This window comes from Mirounga leonina, unplaced genomic scaffold (genome assembly GCF_011800145.1).
Source record: "Mirounga leonina isolate KUSES-001 unplaced genomic scaffold, KU_Mleo_1.0 Mir_114, whole genome shotgun sequence".
Lineage (NCBI taxonomy): Eukaryota > Metazoa > Chordata > Mammalia > Carnivora > Phocidae > Mirounga > Mirounga leonina.
Genome location: NW_023270265.1, coordinates 964,218 through 983,106, shown reverse-complemented (window position 1 = coordinate 983,106; position 18,889 = coordinate 964,218). Strand labels below are relative to the sequence as shown.

The following is an 18,889-nucleotide window of genomic DNA, read 5'->3' as shown; positions in this document are numbered from 1 at the left end:
ACATTGACATGCAGTGAAAGAAAACAGCACTTTGCTTTCCTACTACATTTAGTCCTTGGTTCTTACCTCCTAAAATTGGAGCGTTTATATTTTTTTCCAATAGTCAGACTGTCTCCAAAACTCTTATGATCTCATATGAAAAGAAGAATGTCCTTGAACTCTGAATAATGCTGAGCCTCAACTCTCAAAGGAATATATTAACACAAGACAGATCTCTTTTTTCTGTTGCTGTGATTTAGAATAAAATGGTTATTTGAAAGCAGAAATTGGTTATGATAAGACCTGCTTGCTGAAAGAGTTATCTTAAAGGAAAAAATAACTTGAGACCAATCCTATATAACAATTCCATGTGGAAACATTAGTTTCATAGATTGATTGGAATATTAAATAGCAGTTAATTTTGCCAGAGTCTCTTGTTCGTATTGATCAAAGTCTTAGAGGAAAATAACCACACAAATTTTGTGTAATTCAAAATGCCATGTGAGTTAATGTATGGGAAGCACTTAGAACAGGATCTGACACATAGTAAGTGCTATATAAATGTTTGCTATTGTGAATGATAGAGTATGGATTATTCTTTAACTACCTAAGAAATTTTTTCAAGTAAATGTACTAGCCTTTTTATGCCTTCTTTTCTTTGGAGTTGAACTATGATTTTTTTCCTGCTTTCTCCTTTGTTCAATATTCGGTTGTATACCTTTAAATAAAACAAAACAAAGGAAGTTAACTGGACTGAATTTACTTGAGATTATTAGGCTTAAACTTAACCCCATGTTAGTCTAAACTCCCAAACATTCAGACTAGTTTCAAAGTCAGCAGACTGGAGGACTTTTTAAAACGAACTTAGCTGATAATCTCCTTTTTTGTTCTGAGTATTTAATCACTTTGGTTGGTATTGAGAGATATGTTTTAATATTTTGCTATGTTTTCTCGTCTTTTTTTTTTTTTTAAGATTTATTTATGTATTTTAGAGAGAGAGAGAGCATGAGCGGGAAGGACAGAGGGAGAATCTCAAGCAGATTCCACGCTGAGCACAGAGCCCAACGTGGGGCTCAATCTCATCACCCTGAGATCACGATCTGAGCTGAAACCAAGAGTCAGACGCTCAACCGACTGTGCCATCAGGCACCCGTTTTCTTTTTTTTTAAATGAAGAAACCATAGTCAATACTTAGCCTCTTATCTCACAAGGAAAGAGTTGCTAGATATAAACCAGCAAAACAATTCATAAAGAAAAAGATCCATGCATTTCACTGCAATAAAGATTTAAAACTTCTATGCATTAAAAAAATAATAAAAAATAGGGGCGCCTGGGTGGCTCAGTCGTTGGGCGTCTGCCTTCGGCTCGGGTCGTGATCCCAGGGTCTTGGGATCGAGCCCCGCATCGGGCTCCCTGCTCTGCAGGAGGCCTGCTTCTCCCTCTCCCACTCCCCCTGCTTGTGTTCCCTCTCTCACTGTCTCTCTCTGTCAAATAAATAAATAAAATCTTTAAAAATAATAATAATAATAATAAATAAAACTTCTATGCATAAAACAAACTTAGACAAAACTATATTAATAAAGGGCAAATACTTTTAATCTTATAAATTAATGAGACAAATATGAGACAAAAATTTTTCTACCAAAAAAATAGGCAAAGAACATACACAAAAAATTCAAAGGAGGAAATAGAAATGGCCAATCCACGTGTTAGAAAAATGGTCAGCCTCACTAGTAATCAGAGAAATATTCATTAAAATAAGTTACCGTTTGGGATGCCTGGGTTCGGCTCAGGTCAGGATCTTACGGTCCTGGGATGGAGCCCTGCTTTGGGCTCCTGGCTTAGCGGGAAGTCTGCTTCTCCCTCTACCCTTTCCCCCAACTCATTCTGTCTCTCTCTCTATCTCAAATAAATAAAATCTTTAAAAAAAAGTTACATAGGGCGCCTGAGTGGCTCAGTTGGTTAAGCGACTGCCTTCGGCTCAGGTCATGATCCTGGAGTCCCTGGATCGAGTCCCGCATCCGGCTCCCTGCCCGGCGGGGAGCCTGCTTCTCCCTCTGACCCTCTTCCCTCTCGTGCTCTCTGTCTCTCATTCTCTCTCTCTCTCAAATAAATAAATAAAATCTTTAAAAAAAAAAAGTTACATAGCTATAGCTATAATTTTTTTTTATTATTATCATACTTGATACTGTCAAGTGTACTGAGAAATAGGTATTTTCATATACTACTGGGACTGTAAATTGAAATATCTTGCTGGAAATTAATTTGATAATATGAATCAAGAGCATTAAAGAGTTTATACCTACCACTTTTCAACACACTAGATTGGCAAAAAATAAAAAGTCTGACAATACCAGGTGCTGAAGATGATAAGCAATGGGAGCTCTTATATATAGCTGATAAAAGTATTGGAGATTCTTTTGATATTTTATAATAATAAATATATGATAAATAATAATATATAAAATATATTTTGCAATATCATATGTAATGCATAGAGACCAAAAACCATATGACCAAAATAATATAAAACATAATAATATATAAAATAAATATTTTTAAAGTAAATATAATAATAATTGGATATTCATAAGCCAGCAGTTCCATTTCTAGATCTATACCCTAGACTAGAGATTCTTGTTCATGTTTCACAGACATTGATAGAAGAATATTCATAATAGCATTGTTCATAACAGCAAAAAAACTGATAATAATTCAGATATTCATTTGTAGGAAAACAGATAGTAATACTTTCAAACAACAGAAATCTGTAACAGTAAAACTGAAAGAAGTACATGTAAATGTATCAACATTGATGAGTCTGAGAAACATAACACTGAAAAAATATAGCACTGAAAAAAACAAATTATGAAAGAATACACTCACTAAGATACCATTTTGTGAAGTACAAAAGCAAGCAGAAATAATATATTGTTTAGGGATACAAACGTATTTTAAACTAAAAAAAAGAACAATAGAAAAAGAAATCCAGATGGTAGTTACCTCTTACAGGAGGGAGGGAGATGAGCTTCCACCATTGTGCTAATTCTTCCTCTCTCAGGTTAAGTGGGAGATTCATGGTGTTTTTTATTATTATTATTATTATTTCATAACTTGTCTATTATGTATATTATTGTATATATCAAATATTTCATAATAAATTTTAGAGAGCTTGTAGAGTGTTATTTCATAATTCCATTTTTAGAGATCAAAAACAATAATGAAAAAATAAGTGCAGAAAAAGTTTATCCCAATGGTGGTATTTATTGTGACCCCAAACTGAAAAAACCTAGACATCCAACACCATTTTTTTATATCTTGCCTTGTTCAAAAAAGGATTTATTTTAAAGATTTTATTTTTTTAAGTAATCTCTACACTCAACTAGGGCTCAAACTCACAACTCTGAGATTAAGAGTCACATGCTCTACCGCGTTATCCAGCCAGGTTCCCCAAGAAAGGACTTTAAAAAGGCCTTAAAAAATATATTAAGTGAGATAAAAGTTAATTAAAACTTGCTGAGAAGTGAAAGTTAAAGCAAGAAGGTAAGAGAAAGCCAGGAGTAAGGTTATTATGAACAATATAAATTATAAAGTCTCCTGTTCTTATTAGAGGTAGGCCACAAATTTGACTCCAAGCTTCCAGTAACCAGGATAAAAAGGGAAAGATGATTTATAGTGCACTTAAGATAAGAGCAAATCAACTGTTCTGATTGAGACCAGAGAGAAATTTCTCCCCAGATTAACTGTGCAGGCAAGTTACTTACATTCTCTCTGCCTATGTTTCCTCCGCAATAAAATAGAATAATAACAGTACCTGTTATAGGGTGTTGTGAGGATTACATAAGCTAAGTTCCCAGGACAGCACCTACCAGGTAGTAATCACTCAAATCGGTTACTGATTAGCCATAATGAATGACATTCTCAAGGGTGGCTCAGTTGGTTAAGCGTCTGCCTTCAGCTCAGGTCATGATCTCAGGGTCGTGGGCTCCCTGCTCAGTGGAGAGTCTGCTTCTTCCTCTTCCTCTGCTCCTTCCCCCTGCAAGTGCGTTGCTCTCGCGCTCTCTCTCTCTCTCTTAAATAAATAAATAAATAAATAAATAAATATCTTTTAAAAAAAAAAAGTGTTCTTACAGAAAACACTCATGGAAGTAGATACCGTTATGGGAGAAATTGAAAAGTCACCCTTGTCTCAGGTAGGAAGTTCTCTCAACAGTAGGACGGTGTTGTAAATTAGTTGTCTGGTATTCTGTCTGTGCTCACTCAATACATATTTATCAGGCACATTTGTTATGCACGTTTTCTGTCTGGTAATAGATGACCAGGATATAGGATTTGTTAAGTGATGTTCTGCTTCAGCCAACTGTTAAGTAGTCTAATCTTGAAATCATTCTAATGTGTTGAATAATAAATAAAATTTGTTGCATTTACGTTTTTTGCTTTCCAAATGTGAAAGTAATATTCTGCAATCAAAGACTGACCGAAAGCAATTATGAAAAGAACAGCGAGAAATAGTAATTGAACTTAGTTAACACCTGCTAAGAGCAGAATAATCAGTTGAAGATTTTAGCTTCCTGGGAAGTGATATCATGGTGATAAAAGTATTAATTGCTACATTTATTGAGTGTTAACTATGCACCAAACTCTGTGCTTATTTCTTTACATATAATACCTCACTTAATCCTTACAACACTTTTAGCTTGTGAGTATTATCTCCATTTTTTTGGTGGGAAGATTTTGAAGCCTTAGAGGGAATAAGCCACTTAGCTAAAGTCAACAGCAGCAAATGTGGGTTCAACCCAGGCCTTGCTGGTTCTAAAGCCCTTGTTCTTGGTCACTTTAATATATTACCTTTCATAGAATGAAACCAAAACTTACCATACCTTGAAACCCCTTGTTCCAGATCTAAAATGTTTTTTCCCTGACACCCTCAGTCAAGTATACCCTGGTTTTTACTATCCTGTAATAAGTTTATGCATCAGTCTTGTTATCTTCCTGGTTTTGACTATCAGACTGAAAAGTTAACCTTCTTCTGGTCTAACTACGTGATTGATACTCATGCCATTTAATCACTTCATTTGATCACCACCCTGGACTTAAAAATAATTTTAAAATGGAAAGTTTCCTTGGTTTTGAAGTAGAAAAGGTCAGCAGTTTAGTTTGGTGTGATATTAGTGTTGACAGTGAAGATGCATCTTATATTTAATGATCAAGAAAATTCAGGCTCCAGGCAGTTTGACCTGAGTCTCTCTGATGTCCCCTGCCAACTATAGAAACAGATTTCTCATTCAAACTATGACGTGTGTATGTCATGCTCACTGAGTGGGTTAGAGAACATGGCCTATCATTGTTTTTCCTTTTTGTCAGCATAACAGACAGTTGTCCTGAGACTCCTACAGTGGTATGGTGAAGATCTCAAAAGACAAATACTTGGGGCACCTATCTGGCTCAGTCAGTAGAGCGTGTGACTGTTGTTTTCGGGGTCATGAGTTCAAGCCCCACGTCGGGCATAGAGATTACTTAAAAAAAAAAAAAAAGACTCAAAAGACAAACACTGTCATGTTGAAAACAGATGTATTCAGGTCAGTGGCTTAAGATTATATTAATTGCATTGTGCAGTTCAGAAACTAGAATAAGCCTATCAAGAAAATGATCATTCTGAAATACTTGTATAAGGGCAGGATTTACTGTAGGAGGTAGACAAAATTTCCTGAAAGATAACTGTATGAAAGAAAATAAGGTTGAAGTTTACATTTGTTGAAATATATTAACGTTGAATGTCTTTAATAAATTAAGATCCACTTGCAGATACTGATTTCCTTTTCTTTTTATGATTTTTTAAATCTTTTTTTGGCCTTTGTTCATAATACATATTTTCTTCTCTTTCTGGCTTCCCATATTCCTTAAATCATTTCATCTAGATCTATAGACCATCTGTCCTTCCAAAAGGCTATTCCTTCTCTCCACAAGGGGCAAGGGTGGAAATAAGAGGCATAATATGGAAAGAAAGCCAGGAAAAATCTTGCGGACAGTTTTCTGGCTCCTCTTCTCTGGCCCCTCTTTGCAACCCCCTAGGGAGTGACAGGGAGCTGACAGCTTGTATCCGTGAAAGTGGCAGTGGCTACGGAAGAGAAAATGTGAGGCTGTTCAGCTCTCTTCCTAGACGGAAAAGCAATACAAATGGTGGATGGTGTGCTGGAATGCACACGTTCTTTGCCACAGGACCAAGTAGATTGGAATTTCTTATTGCAGTGGAACATAAGAGGCTCCGACAATGTTTGACTAAGTAAAATGCAAGCTAGTCATTTGAATTGCTTCCAGATACACAGTTGGAAGCTCTCTGCGTTGTGATAATTTTGTAATAACCTGTCTTCCAAAAGACAGTCTCATGATCTGGGGGATTACATGCACACAGTGCTCCAGGAGCTGCACCCACAGGATTTTACAGGCTTAAGATACACAATTCATCCTGAGAGCCACATGGTGTCTAGCGATAGCCTGTGAAAATGTAGCCCCGATGAGGGTCCTTGAGGAATTGCCCTTGGAGCTCCCTAGCCTCAGCATAGGAGGTCTTCAGCTAATAAATGTTGAATGAATGGCACATTAGTTCAAGCCAGTTTCCATTAGCAGTTTTGTATGTAAAGAGAAACCACTCTCTCCCACCTCCTCCAGCATCATCAGTCTTGTTATTTTCTTGGTTTTGACTATCAGACTGAAAAGTTAACCTCAGAAATAAGGCAGTCTTGCCTCAGAGGAGCCTAAAAACCTAAAAGGAGAGGTGCTGTCCGAAACCAAATTACAGAGGAGGTAGTAACTTTGAAGTGGGCCATACTTGATGGAGCTGAATTTTCTAGTTTTTAGGCCCTTTCAGGTTCCAGCCACACAAAAATAATGACAATAATAGAACCCATTGCCCAAAGTCAAGTCTGAGTTCTCAAAAGAACATTAATAAAAATACTAATTTGAGCATTAGAATTGTTACTCGGAAATTTCTCCTGGAAATGGTCTTTATTGTCTTTGAAAATCACAGAGGTGAAGCTTTATGCCCCTTCGGGGAGAGCAGATGAATACAGGCTTTTCATAAGCCCTGGAGCAAGCTGCTGCTGCCAACTTTATAAACAAGAAGCTTTTCACCCTTGAGTCTGTCATGTAGGATAAAGCCTCAAATTCATCTAGTTCAGATATATGGAATTGCTCCAGAGTTGTCATTTCTCCCAGATAAAGGTAAAATGAGCACCCTAAATTGTTAAAGCCTGCCTTGGGGAGCAGGGACCACAGCTTTGTTTTCTCTTGCCTCTCAAAGCCACTTGGTGACCTGGGCATCTCCATCTTCTGCCTGGGTACTACCTTTCACTGAAGATCTGATGTAAACATTGCAGAAAGTATTGCCACTTGCAGAAATCTTATCAATCCCCCCTTTTGTTTCAAGATGGTAAATTGAACCATAAATCAAACTTAAATTGAATCCTGAAAACTTTTGATATCATCAAAAATTAATCAAAAAAATTAATCAGCTCTGTAGAAGTGATGAGGTAACAAAAATGAAGCATTGAGTAGTTGAGTTAATAAAAAAGAGGCCTTCACTTAATATTGATGTTGTTGATTTCTTTGGAAATAGTTTTGAAGTTTTGCTTCAAGGGCAGTTTCTCAATAGTTTTAAATATGACTAAGCCCCATGGCTGTGTTAGTTTATCTAAAATAATGCAGTGCCATCCCACAGAATGAATATGTACCATTGCTTAGAAGGATGAAACTGTGATATTGAGATACAGTCTTTGGATTCAGACAGAGCTAAGTTTGAGCCCCAACTCTACCAAGTGGAACTTCCTGTTGCCTCGGTTTTCTCATCTGTAGAATGGAGCTGATAATATCTACTCCATAGTGTTGTTAAGTGATTAAATGAAGGGATGTATGGGCAAAGTTCCTGGCCCATAGTACATGCTCAGTAAATGGTTGCTGTTGCTAAAATGTAGTTCTTGTGTCCTGCTCACTGATACAGTCTCACTAGGGAGGGTATGAGTGTATATCAACTTACGCACACTGAGGAAATAAGAATTAAAAGAGCATTTCATTCTGGACTACATACTTCCTTATTTTGTGTCTCATGTTAAGTCTTATCTCCCTACTAGATGGTGAAGTTCCTGAGGACAGAAACTGAATCTTCTCCTTCTTCTGTACTCCACAATGACTAACACAGTGCTAGATAACCTAGTAGACATTCTGGAAATGTTTGTTGACATACCTTACTTAGCAATGTCATATGTCTTTCTATACCCCTCTTACGAGAACAGGATTATGCCCTGTCACATAAGAATCTTAAAATTTCCTGGTAATTGTTATTTTCCAATAGATCTGTGGGGATATTTTACCATCTTCAAATTGTTTTTGCTTTCTAATTGGTTTCTGGGCTCATCTTTAGCCATTTTGTTATTTATGCATTTGTAAGTTTCATTAACACTGCAGTTGGCACTGAAATAACTTTCCTGTCTCCTTTTTTTTTTAAAAAGGGTAAGGAGGGGCAGAGGGAGAGTGAGAGAATTCCAAGCAGGCTCCACACCCAGCACAGATCCTGACTCAGGCCCGATCTCAAGACCCTGAGATCATGACCTGAGCTGAATCCAAGAGTCGGAGGCTTAACTGACTGAGCCACCCAGGCACCCCTTCCTGTCTCCATTTTTAAATGAAAATCTTAGTTTTCTAATATTACTGAAATTAGCTAGAAATTCTTCATACTTAACCTTTTCATCTGCATATTTAAATGTATTTGATGATTTTTCAGTAGTTTTGTGGTAAATAAGCATGTCTAATTAAGGCATCCTGCACTAGGCATTTTTTTCAAGCTCTATTGATGTCTTAGTGTTTGATTAACATTCTGGGGGAAACCTGAAAATGCATTACTTTTCTTTTAAGTCCTTAAAGGTGTGAGTGTATAACAATATTAAGTACAGATTGAGGAATTGATACGACTTTACAAATATACAGTTGATCAAATTTATAATTTGCTTTTTTTTTTCAGAGTGTTTTTTAATGGTAATTGGCCTGTTCAGATTTTCTACTTCTTGACTCAATTAGAGAGGAGGGTAATTAGTATTTTTCTTAAGAAAAAGTTCATAGCCTAAAATTATAAAGTGAATTCATCTTCAGGGTCTGTATTTTTTGTTGTATACGATTTTTTTTTTATGATTTATCATTTCTAATTTTGTGTGTTAGGATTTTTTTTTTTTTTTTGATTAGGCAAACTGAAGTTTTATAGGCACATTTTGGGCAGTTGGAAGATCACCTTTGGCCATACCTTCTAAGTCCCGATTTATCATGTTCCCATTCCCATTCATTTCCTTTTTTTTTTAAGAGCCTGTGTGAACTTTTTTTTTATAGATTTTATTTATTTATTTGACAGAGAGATAGCAAGAGCAGGAACACAAGCAGGGGGAGTGGGAGAGGGAGAAGCAGGCCTCCCGCGGGCCGAAGGCAGAAGCTTAACGACTGAGCCACCAGACGCCTGTCCCATTCATTTCTAACAGCACATAATTGCAGGTTTTGTGAAAGTTTAGGAGTTTTGTGTCTATGACTTGCATAGACATCCGTCATTAACTTCTAGTTTCTGGCATATTCCCCACTGTCTGAGAGCACCTCCTTACCACTGTGAGGAGCTTCTGCACGGTCCTCCCTCACCTCTAGCACTCGGTGCTCATCTTCTTCTAATTAAGGCATCCTGCACTAGTGATCCCCCTCCTTTGTCATTCCTTGTTGACTATAATAAGTACTGATAGGGGGGCGATAATTAGGTTTTAAGTTATTTCTGAGTAGCAGGGACATGGATGATCCAGAGAGCACTTATTACCAATAATATTACTCATGAATTGGAATGGAGTTTTAACATTGTTTTTATCCCCATAGGGATGCTCCTGCTCTGTAAGGTCTGAGGTGTTATAGCAGCTCTGTTTTATCCATGAGGATATTGAGGCCCAGAGTAGTTGGGTGACTTTCCTAAAGTCATAAATAGTTACTGATAAAGCTGGAATAAGAACCCAGGTCTTCTGTTTCTGATTAATTTTTTCAAATCTTAGTGAGAATTACAGTTCAAATATACAGTCTCGGTGGCCATCAGCTATTTTCTGCCATCCAGCGCAGCTGATCATTCCACATTTCATGTCAAAATACCTTGCATTTGACCCCATGAACACTCTGTTTCTCTCCCAGTTCGAACGCCATGACCCTGTGGATGGGAAAATTACTGAGAGGCAGTTTGGTGGCATGCTGCTGGCCTACAGTGGGGTGCAGTCCAAGAAGCTGACCGCCATGCAGAAGCAGCTCAAGAAGCACTTCAAAGAGGGAAAGGTAGGTGTCTTTGTTTATCGGAAGAAAAGGAACCATGGGAAGGTATGGTTATATTGCAAAAGTACTAACATAATGAGAGTGTCATGACACAAAGATGATAACCAATTCATCTCTGCTACATGAAAAAACATGAGCAGTGGATGAGGAAGAAGGGAGAGCCCAGAATAAGCCCTTAGGTTTCTTGTTCAGACGAAGAGTGGCACCATGAACTAAGTTTGAGAAATTAAACGGGGTGCCTATCTGGCTCAGTCGGTTGAGCATGTAGCTCTTGGTCTCAGGGTTGTGAGTTCAAGCCCCCCATTGGACCTAGAACTTACTAAGAAAAAAAAAAATTCAGAAAGTCTGTCTGGAGAAAAATTAAGAGACTGGTTTACAGAGGAAGATAAGGAGTTTAGTTACAGATATCTTGATTTAAGATGCCTGTGGACTATCCAGTTAGAGATGATTAGCAGGCACTTGGATATTCATTTCTACTTCAGATGACTGAGATAGGTTTGGGAATCATCAACACATTATTCAAGTTAAAGCCATGAGAACCCATGCGATTCAGTCAGAAGACTGTTATATAGGAAAGAAATGCCCTTTTTTGGCCAAAGAAAAAATAGAGTGGAACATGAACATTTAACAAACTGAGCCACCCAGGCGCCCGGAACATGCACATTTAACTAGCACGGGAAGGAAATGGTTAGAGAAAGTACTGCAATTGAAGCCAAGGAAGTAGAGGGTGCGGGGACAAGAGGGGTCTGCAGTGTCACATGGGACAGAGCGGGTCCGGTAAAGTAAGATGATAAACATCCATTGGCTTTGGCAAAATGGTAATAATTGATGACCTTTGGGAGCGGTTTTATTAGAGTGGAGGACACATTACAATGGGAAGTAAAGAAGTCAAGAAAGAGAAGAGAGGAAGAAAATGAGGACGAGGGAAGAGGGGCTCCAGAAAGAAGGAAATAGAATATGTTCAAAACTCTGAGACAGTGTATTAGTCAGCTTGGGCTGCTACCACAACACACCACGGCCTGGGTGCCTTCAACAACAGAAATTTATTTTCTCACAGTTCTGGAGGCCAGACAGCCATGATCGAGGCGCAGGCAAATTAAATTTCTAATGAGGGCTCTCTTCCTAGCCTTTGGACAGCTGCCTTCTTACTATAGCCTCACATGGCCTTTCCTTGGTTGTTTGCATGGTGAGAGACAGAAAGGGAGAGCGAGAGAGCGAGAGCCGGAAAGCACACATGCACACCAGCTCTCTGATGCGTCGTCTCATAAGGACAATAATCCTGTCCAGTCAGGGCCCCGCCCTTCTGACCTCATTTAACCTTGGTTATTTGCTTAGAGGCCCCACCTCCTAAGACAGCCACACTGGGGGTTAGGGCTTCAGTGTATGTTTAAGTTTCGTCGTCGGGGGGACACACTGAGTCCATAAGAGACAGAAAACACGAAGATCTAGCACGTGTGAGGAACTGAGAGGGGGCTGTTGTGGTTGGAGCATACTAGCAAGGAGGAGAATGGCCCGAGATGAGGTCTGAGAGGGAGATTGGGGCCAGCATGTGCATGGAAGGAGTTTGGGTTATGTTCTCAGTGGGATGGGAAGCTATTAAAGGGCTGTGAGCCATGAAATGCTTGTATATTTGTATGTATGTTTAAATAAATGACTCTGGCTGTTTTATGAAAAATAGTTTGGAAAGGAGCAAACATAGAAGCCAAAAGACTGATACTAAGATTATTAGAGAATTCAGGAAGAGATGATGGAGCATTTTTTGAGCAGCACTAAAATTGGAGACTGTGAGTTTGCAGGGGCCCCAGTCAGCACTGCTCTCCGTAGCTTTGCACACCAGCTTGTACCTGGTGCAGGAGGGGGCAGATGGTAGAACTGATTCAGCATCTGGGGTTTTGCTGGCTTGTGGGATGGACATACTGAAGCAGAGATCAGTGAAGAGGCATACCTCTTAACGATCTCTCTCTCTCACACACACACACACACTCACACACACACACACACACACGATGCCAGATCTTCTCATTCTCGCCCATTACCCTTTCCCCTGGACAATGATTACCACTTGACCAAGACCAAAGAAACTGACCTGACTCATCATTAACAGAAAGTGACAGAGAACAGTACTCTCTCTTAGAGACAACTTTTACAGTGCTTAGTACCCAGCTCATATCTGTTAGAAATTGTGATTTCCAAAAATTAAAGGCGAATGTTCAGGTGGATTTTTTAGCCCCCATGCTGGAAGCACAGTATTTGCATTAGGAAACACTTTTCTTTTTACCAGACTAATTTTTATTTTTTTTATTTTTATTTTTTTAAAGATTTTATTTATTTATTTGACAGAGAGAGAGATAGCGAGAGCAGGAACACAAGCAGGGGGAGTGGGAGAGGGAGAAGCAGGCTCCCTGCAGAGCTGGGAGCCCAATGCGGGGCTTGATCCCAGGACCCTGGGATCATGACCTGAGCTGAAGGCAGACACTTAACGACTGAGCCACCCAGGCACCCACCAGACTAATTTTTAAATAAGTTTGGTCCAGACATTTATTTGACCTTAATTATCTATTAATTATCTATCATAATAGGCTAATTAATGTTTTATTATGAATTCATATTTAAAAGCAATAAATTGGGTGTTGGAGACATCTCCCTTGAAGGAATAGAGTAGCTTTGGCGGGACTTAATTTAGGACCTGGAGACCTTACAGAAGAGCTGTGAAGTGAAAGGACAGATTTTGTCAGATAAAAATCTGGGATGCTAAATTACTCCTGGCCCAGAATTTCCAGGTTGCGTTAGCAAGGAGATTGAGATTGATTGTCTTCTCATGTTGATTAAGTTTGTGAACATAGCAATTAACTAGAATGAAAGTTAATGAAGGGCCTTTGCTCTTGAGATTACCAGTCCATCTCTCTAGGACCATGTCTCATTAAAGAGGAATCACCATCTGCTTCCTAATTGTTTCTTTTATTCCACTCTGGACTTGTTAACATGAAAATGTAACTTTTCATTTGGCTCATATTAATCATTTTCTGTGTGGGATTCTGCACAAATTATCTATCCAGACCTAAAGGACTGGCAGTCCTAGTGGTAGTATTAAGTAAATATTTGCGTATCACTTAATGACCGTGCAGTGTTTCACGGCCTTTCACATTGTTCTTTTTCTGTCTTTCTAACAACCTTGTTAGATCTCATTTTGCCTTTGAGAATCTAGAGACAGAAAGAAAGAGAAATGAATGACCCACCCAGAGTCTGGATTGAAATCCAAGGCTTTCTATTCCAGATCTTGTCCTTTCTATAGCAGAGTTCTCCTTAACCATACCTTTCCTCCAAAGCAGTGCTTCTCAAGCCGGGTCGCCCGGTATCACTTGGGGAATTTTTCAGAAATGTGATTGTTGGGGCCCTCTTCAGACCAACTAAATCAGAAGCTCAGTGGGTGGGTCCAGGCATCAGTGTTTCTTAAAGGCTCCCAAGGTGATTCTCATGTTCACCTTAGCTTGTGGGCCTTTTGCTCTCGAGGGGGCTGCACTCTGTCAGTGTCTCTAGATCTTTTGTCCCTGAGTAATAGCTGGAAGGATTGGGGAACCTGGCATGCTGGACAAATTACTCTATTCATGCTCTGAGGAACTGCCGTGTTTCTTATTTAACAAAGACAGTTTTCATTTCTTCCTTTTTTTTTTTTTTCTTTTAAATGGGGAACATGTTTTGTTTGGGCTTTATTTTAAAAATTAGTCCCTATCCTCTACCAGATTTTCCCCATTCCGCTCAATATCCTTTTTCCTTTGAATAATTCTTCTAGGCCAAATCTGACTCAGCTCTAAAATTTGCCTATTTTCCTTCCTCCATATGGTCTTCTCATTAAAAGAAAGAATTTTCTGAGACTTTATAAATGTAATTCACAGGGATGGTTCTCTATGCTTAAGAGCGCAGAAGTGGCAGACTTTAATAATTTAGCAAATCCGCTTAAGGCTGAACTGAAAATGATATTCAGTTCAATGTTGGACATTGCTGTGTGCAAGACACTAAGCCAGGTGCTATGAAAAAGATAAAAGATAAACAAAAACCATCACCTATCCCCAAGAAATATATAGTCTGTAATAATTGAGTAAGAAAAATATATATATACACACAAAGAACTATATAATTTCATATTCAGTATTTACTGAGCGTCCACTCTGTGCTAAGCACTCTTAAAAATATTGGGAATACAGTAATGAGCAAAACCAAGTCTCTACCTCATAGAACTTAACATTCCCAGTGCTGGGAGACAGGTAATAAATAATTGTAATACAAGGCAACTCACTCGACTTTGAGCCTCTTGAGAGCAGTGTCTTACTCATCTTTGCATGTCCACAGTATAGTGAGTGTCCCTAGGCAAATGTTTGTCAAATGCATTGGTGAATGTATTAAGTACCCTGGTAAAGCTCTGAAGACTTTTGGGAGCACCAATGAGAAAGATTAGAAGAAGAGACTAAGATTTCTTGGCAGAGATACAATTTGAACTTGGCCTTAAAAGCAGAGTAGGGGGCGCCTGGGTGGCTCAGTTGGTTAAGCGACTGACTTCAGCTCAGGTCATGATCCCAGGGTCCTGGGATCGAGTCCCGCATCGGGCTCCCTGCTCTGCGGGGAGCCTGCTTCTCCCTCTCCCACTCCCCCTGCTTGTGTTCCCTCTCTCGCTGTGTCTCTCTCTGTCAAATAAATAAAGAAAATAAAATCTTTAAAAAAAAAAAGAAAGCAGAGTAGGATTTTGCAGGGTGTCAGCTTGTGGCTTTCTCCTCAGCTTCCTTCTGCTCCCTCATCATCTCCCCCCTGAACAATCTTGACCCTTAAATCTTTAAGGTTGTTGAAGGCAGAAAGTCTCATCTGTAATTCCTTCCTGCTGAAGAGGGGCGTAGAGATGGGTCAATATTAGTCAGTTGGGGAACGTATAGGGGGGTTATAGCGGAGTTCTGAAAGGAGGAGGCAGCTAGAGGGAAAAACAACCTTAGCTTGACAATAGCAAGGCCTTCGGTATCCTGAGAGTCTTCTTTACCATATGAATGTCCTTTTGGACACTTCCCTTTTTCCTTACCTCCCCCAACTCCCAAGTATATAATCAGTCATTCCTCACAACCCCAGGGCAGCAGTTCTTTCTGCCCACGGGTCCTGTCCCCGTGCTTTAATAAAACCATCTTTTTGCACCAAAAAAAAAAAGGCGGGGGCAGAGTAGGATTTTGACAAGCAGAAGTTATAAAGCAGTTTGCTTTTGCTTCATGTTTCCTCTTAGATCCCCATCCTTGACAACCTTCTGTGTGTATCATGCTTATTAATACTGCTACCAGCTATGAAGCTGGGTTGGTATTTACCAAACAGAATAAAACTATTAGATTATTAACTTTGCATCTTATCTGTGGATAATATTCATGTAATATTCATGTAATATTCATGATAATATTCATGGGCTCTCCTATTCACTTATTTTCACAGATATTTGAGAGGTAAGCCACATTGTAGTCATCGTGGAATATCAAGATTCTAGAAACATTGCTGCATAGCACTTGAAAAACCCTGATTCCGATTATTAGATGCCCATCAGAGTCACTATGTAGTAGAACACCTAAGGTGTGGCCATTAAACTAAAAAGACTAGAACTCTGCTTTACTAATTAGCTTTGAAACTTGTACTTCCTCCAAAGAAGTACTAAGCTGTGAATTACTATTTTTTTTAAGATTATTTAAGATTCTTTATTTATCCACTCTCTGAGAGACAGTGCGAGCGAGAGAGTACAAGGAGGGAGAGCAGCAGAAGGAGAGGGAGAAGCAGACTCCCCACTGAGCAGGGAGCCCGATGTGGGGCTCGATCCCAGAACCCTGGGATCATGACCTGAGCTGAAGGCAGACATTTAACCGATGGAGCTGCAGGTGCCCCAGCTGTGAATTACTATTAAAAGAATTTATGGATTTTTCCCCCAGTATATTTCTGATTTGCCCTTGCTATTAGTCTCATATACTTGAAAGGTATATGAGAGTATACTTGCCCCTGTTTTCTATCCCTCAAGGTCCTACACATACCAGAGAAAAGAGAGTGTTTCAGAACCTAATTGAATGAAGTCATTGCCATTGGTTCTCTAGTAATGGGCCTGCCAGCCTACTAAGGACTTAACCTACTTCTTACTGAGTACTTGCCAAGTACTAGGCATTTTATCTGTCTTCTTCCTAATTATCACATCTGCTTGGTGGATAGAATCCTTGTTTTTCAGATGAAAAAATACTTTTCTGAGCCTTAGTGATTTGCCTGAAATCACACAGGGTCTTAAGAGGTGGCACCAGGGTTCAAAGCCAGGACTGTCTCATTCCACAGTCCATAATCTTCCTACTAATGAGCCTATTCATTGCCACTCCTTATTCTCCATGATTTGAATAAGTATAAGGGTTTGGGGGAAACAAGAACACCAGTGTTGCTAGACCCTGGCCTATAGGGAGATGGCTAGAAAGGTAATTTATGGAAGCATTTTGTGGAGGACCTTGAGTACTAGGCAAAAAGTTGAGTTTATCCAGTTGACAGTGAGAAATCACTGATATTTTTGAGTAGGAGGAATGAACATATGAAGAAAGTGATGTTTCAGGGCGATTAGATACTTGCAGAAATACAAGTAATAGAAATGGTGTAATTTTCCCCCACTGCCAGGCAACAGTTGAAGAGAAGTCTGGGGTTTGCAATGGGAATATGACTTATTGGAGCAAGATCAGCATAATTACACCTCTGAAAGGGTACCCAAGAAATTGGTGACAGTGACCACATGTAGGGAGGGAGACTGGAAGACAGGGGTCAAGGAAGAATTCCTTTGTGCGGTTCATGTATTACTGTTCATAATATTCATATATTAAAATAATTAAATGTTTTTTAAAACTCTAAAAATAAATGTTTTAGAAAACTAAGCAGAAGATTGAGCAGATGATAAGTGATAAGATTGTGCAAGGAATAGCATATATAGGAGAAGAAAGGAGACTATTTTATCTTTTCAACGGGCCATAGAGGGAGCTCGGCCAATGGGATTGATTCCTGGCAGGTGGATTTCCTGTGACTGATTGCAAGACAAGGCAAGAGAATCATGTGTTACAGTGTGTTGCCCTATAATCCTGTGTTACCCTCACCCGTGGCCTGTCAGCACTTGATACCTGGAGTTAAGGGACGAATCCAGAGGAAGCCAAATTTCCCTTACCCCTCTTTCTACTCCAACTGCTTTTTATTTTGTTAACAGCTTTATTGAGGTACAATTTAGACCATAAAAGTCACCACCCATTTTAAGTGAACTGTTCAATGATTTTTAGTAAATTTACAGAGTTATGTAGTTATCACTGCCATCCAGTTTTAGAATATTTGCATCACCCCAAAAAGAATCCCCCATGCTAGCTTGCAGTCAGTCCCCAGTTCCGCCCTCACCCCCAGACAACCAGACATCTTCTTTCTGTCTCTACAGATCTGTCTCTTCTGGACATTTCATATAAATGCATTCATAAAATAATGTAGTCTTTTGTGTCTAGCTTCTTTTACTTATCGTATTTTGAGGTTTATCCATGTTGTTGCTTGTATTCATAGCTTACTGTTTTTTTGCTGAATATAGTAAGAAGAATTCCATTGTATGGATATAATACTACATTTTGTTTATCCATTCACCAGTTGAATATTTGAATTGTTTCTAGTGTTTGGCTATTATAAATAATACTGCTATGAACATTTGCATACGGTCTTTATGTGGACCTATCTTTTCATTCCTCTTAAGAAAACTGCTAGGAGTAGAATGGGTAGGTTGTATGGAAAAATTGAGTTTAACTTTTTTTTTTTTTTTTTTTTACGAAAGCACCAAACTGTTTTCCGAAGTGGGTGTACAATGTTACATTTCCACAGCAATATATGAGAGTTCCAGTTTCTCCACATCTTTATTAAAACTTGTTATTGTCTGTCTTTTTTTTTTTTTAAGATTTTATTTATTTATTTGACAGTGAGAGAGGGAACACAAGAAGGGAGAGTGAGAGAGGGAGAAGCAGGCTTCCCGCTGAGCAGGGAGCCCCATGTGGGGCTCCATCCCAGGATCCTGGGATCATGACCTGAGCGGAAGACGCTTAACGACTGAGCCACCCAGGCGCCCCTTGTCTGTCTTTTTGATTACAGTCATTCTAATAGGTATGTAGTGTTTTCTCATTGTGGTTTGAATTTGCATTTCCCTAATGACTGATGATCCTGAGCATTGTTTCACGAACTTATTAGCCCTTCAAAATCTTGTTTGGTGAAACGTCTATTCAGATACTTTTTTAAATTGTGGGGTTTTTTTCTCATTATTGAGTTGTAAGAGTTCTTTACATAGTTCTGCATACAAATCCTTTATCAGATATATGATTTTTAAATATTTCTCCCAGTCTGTGTTTTGTCTGTTCTCTTGGTATTTTTTTTAAGATTAATTTATTTATTTTAGAGAGTGAGAACAAACAAGGGGAGGAGCAGGGAGGGGAGAGAGAATCCTGAAGCAGACTCCCCCCTGAGTGCAGAGCCCAACGTGGGGTTCAATCCCAGGACCCCGAGATCATGACCTGAGCGGAAATCAAGAGTC

The 18,889-nt window shown here is 39.0% G+C and overlaps 1 protein-coding gene across 6 annotated transcripts in view; it reads left to right on the top strand.

Moving 5' to 3' along the window:
* MICU1 (mitochondrial calcium uptake 1) overlaps positions 1-18,889 on the top strand; it is a 229,590-nt gene that overhangs the window by 175,887 nt on the left and 34,814 nt on the right. For all 6 annotated transcript variants that reach the window (XM_035021375.1, XM_035021351.1, XM_035021361.1 and 3 more), the window contains one exon: positions 10,177-10,314. In XM_035021375.1, coding sequence (XP_034877266.1) covers positions 10,177-10,314 — 138 coding nt within the window. The remainder of the gene's footprint in view (positions 1-10,176; positions 10,315-18,889) is intronic.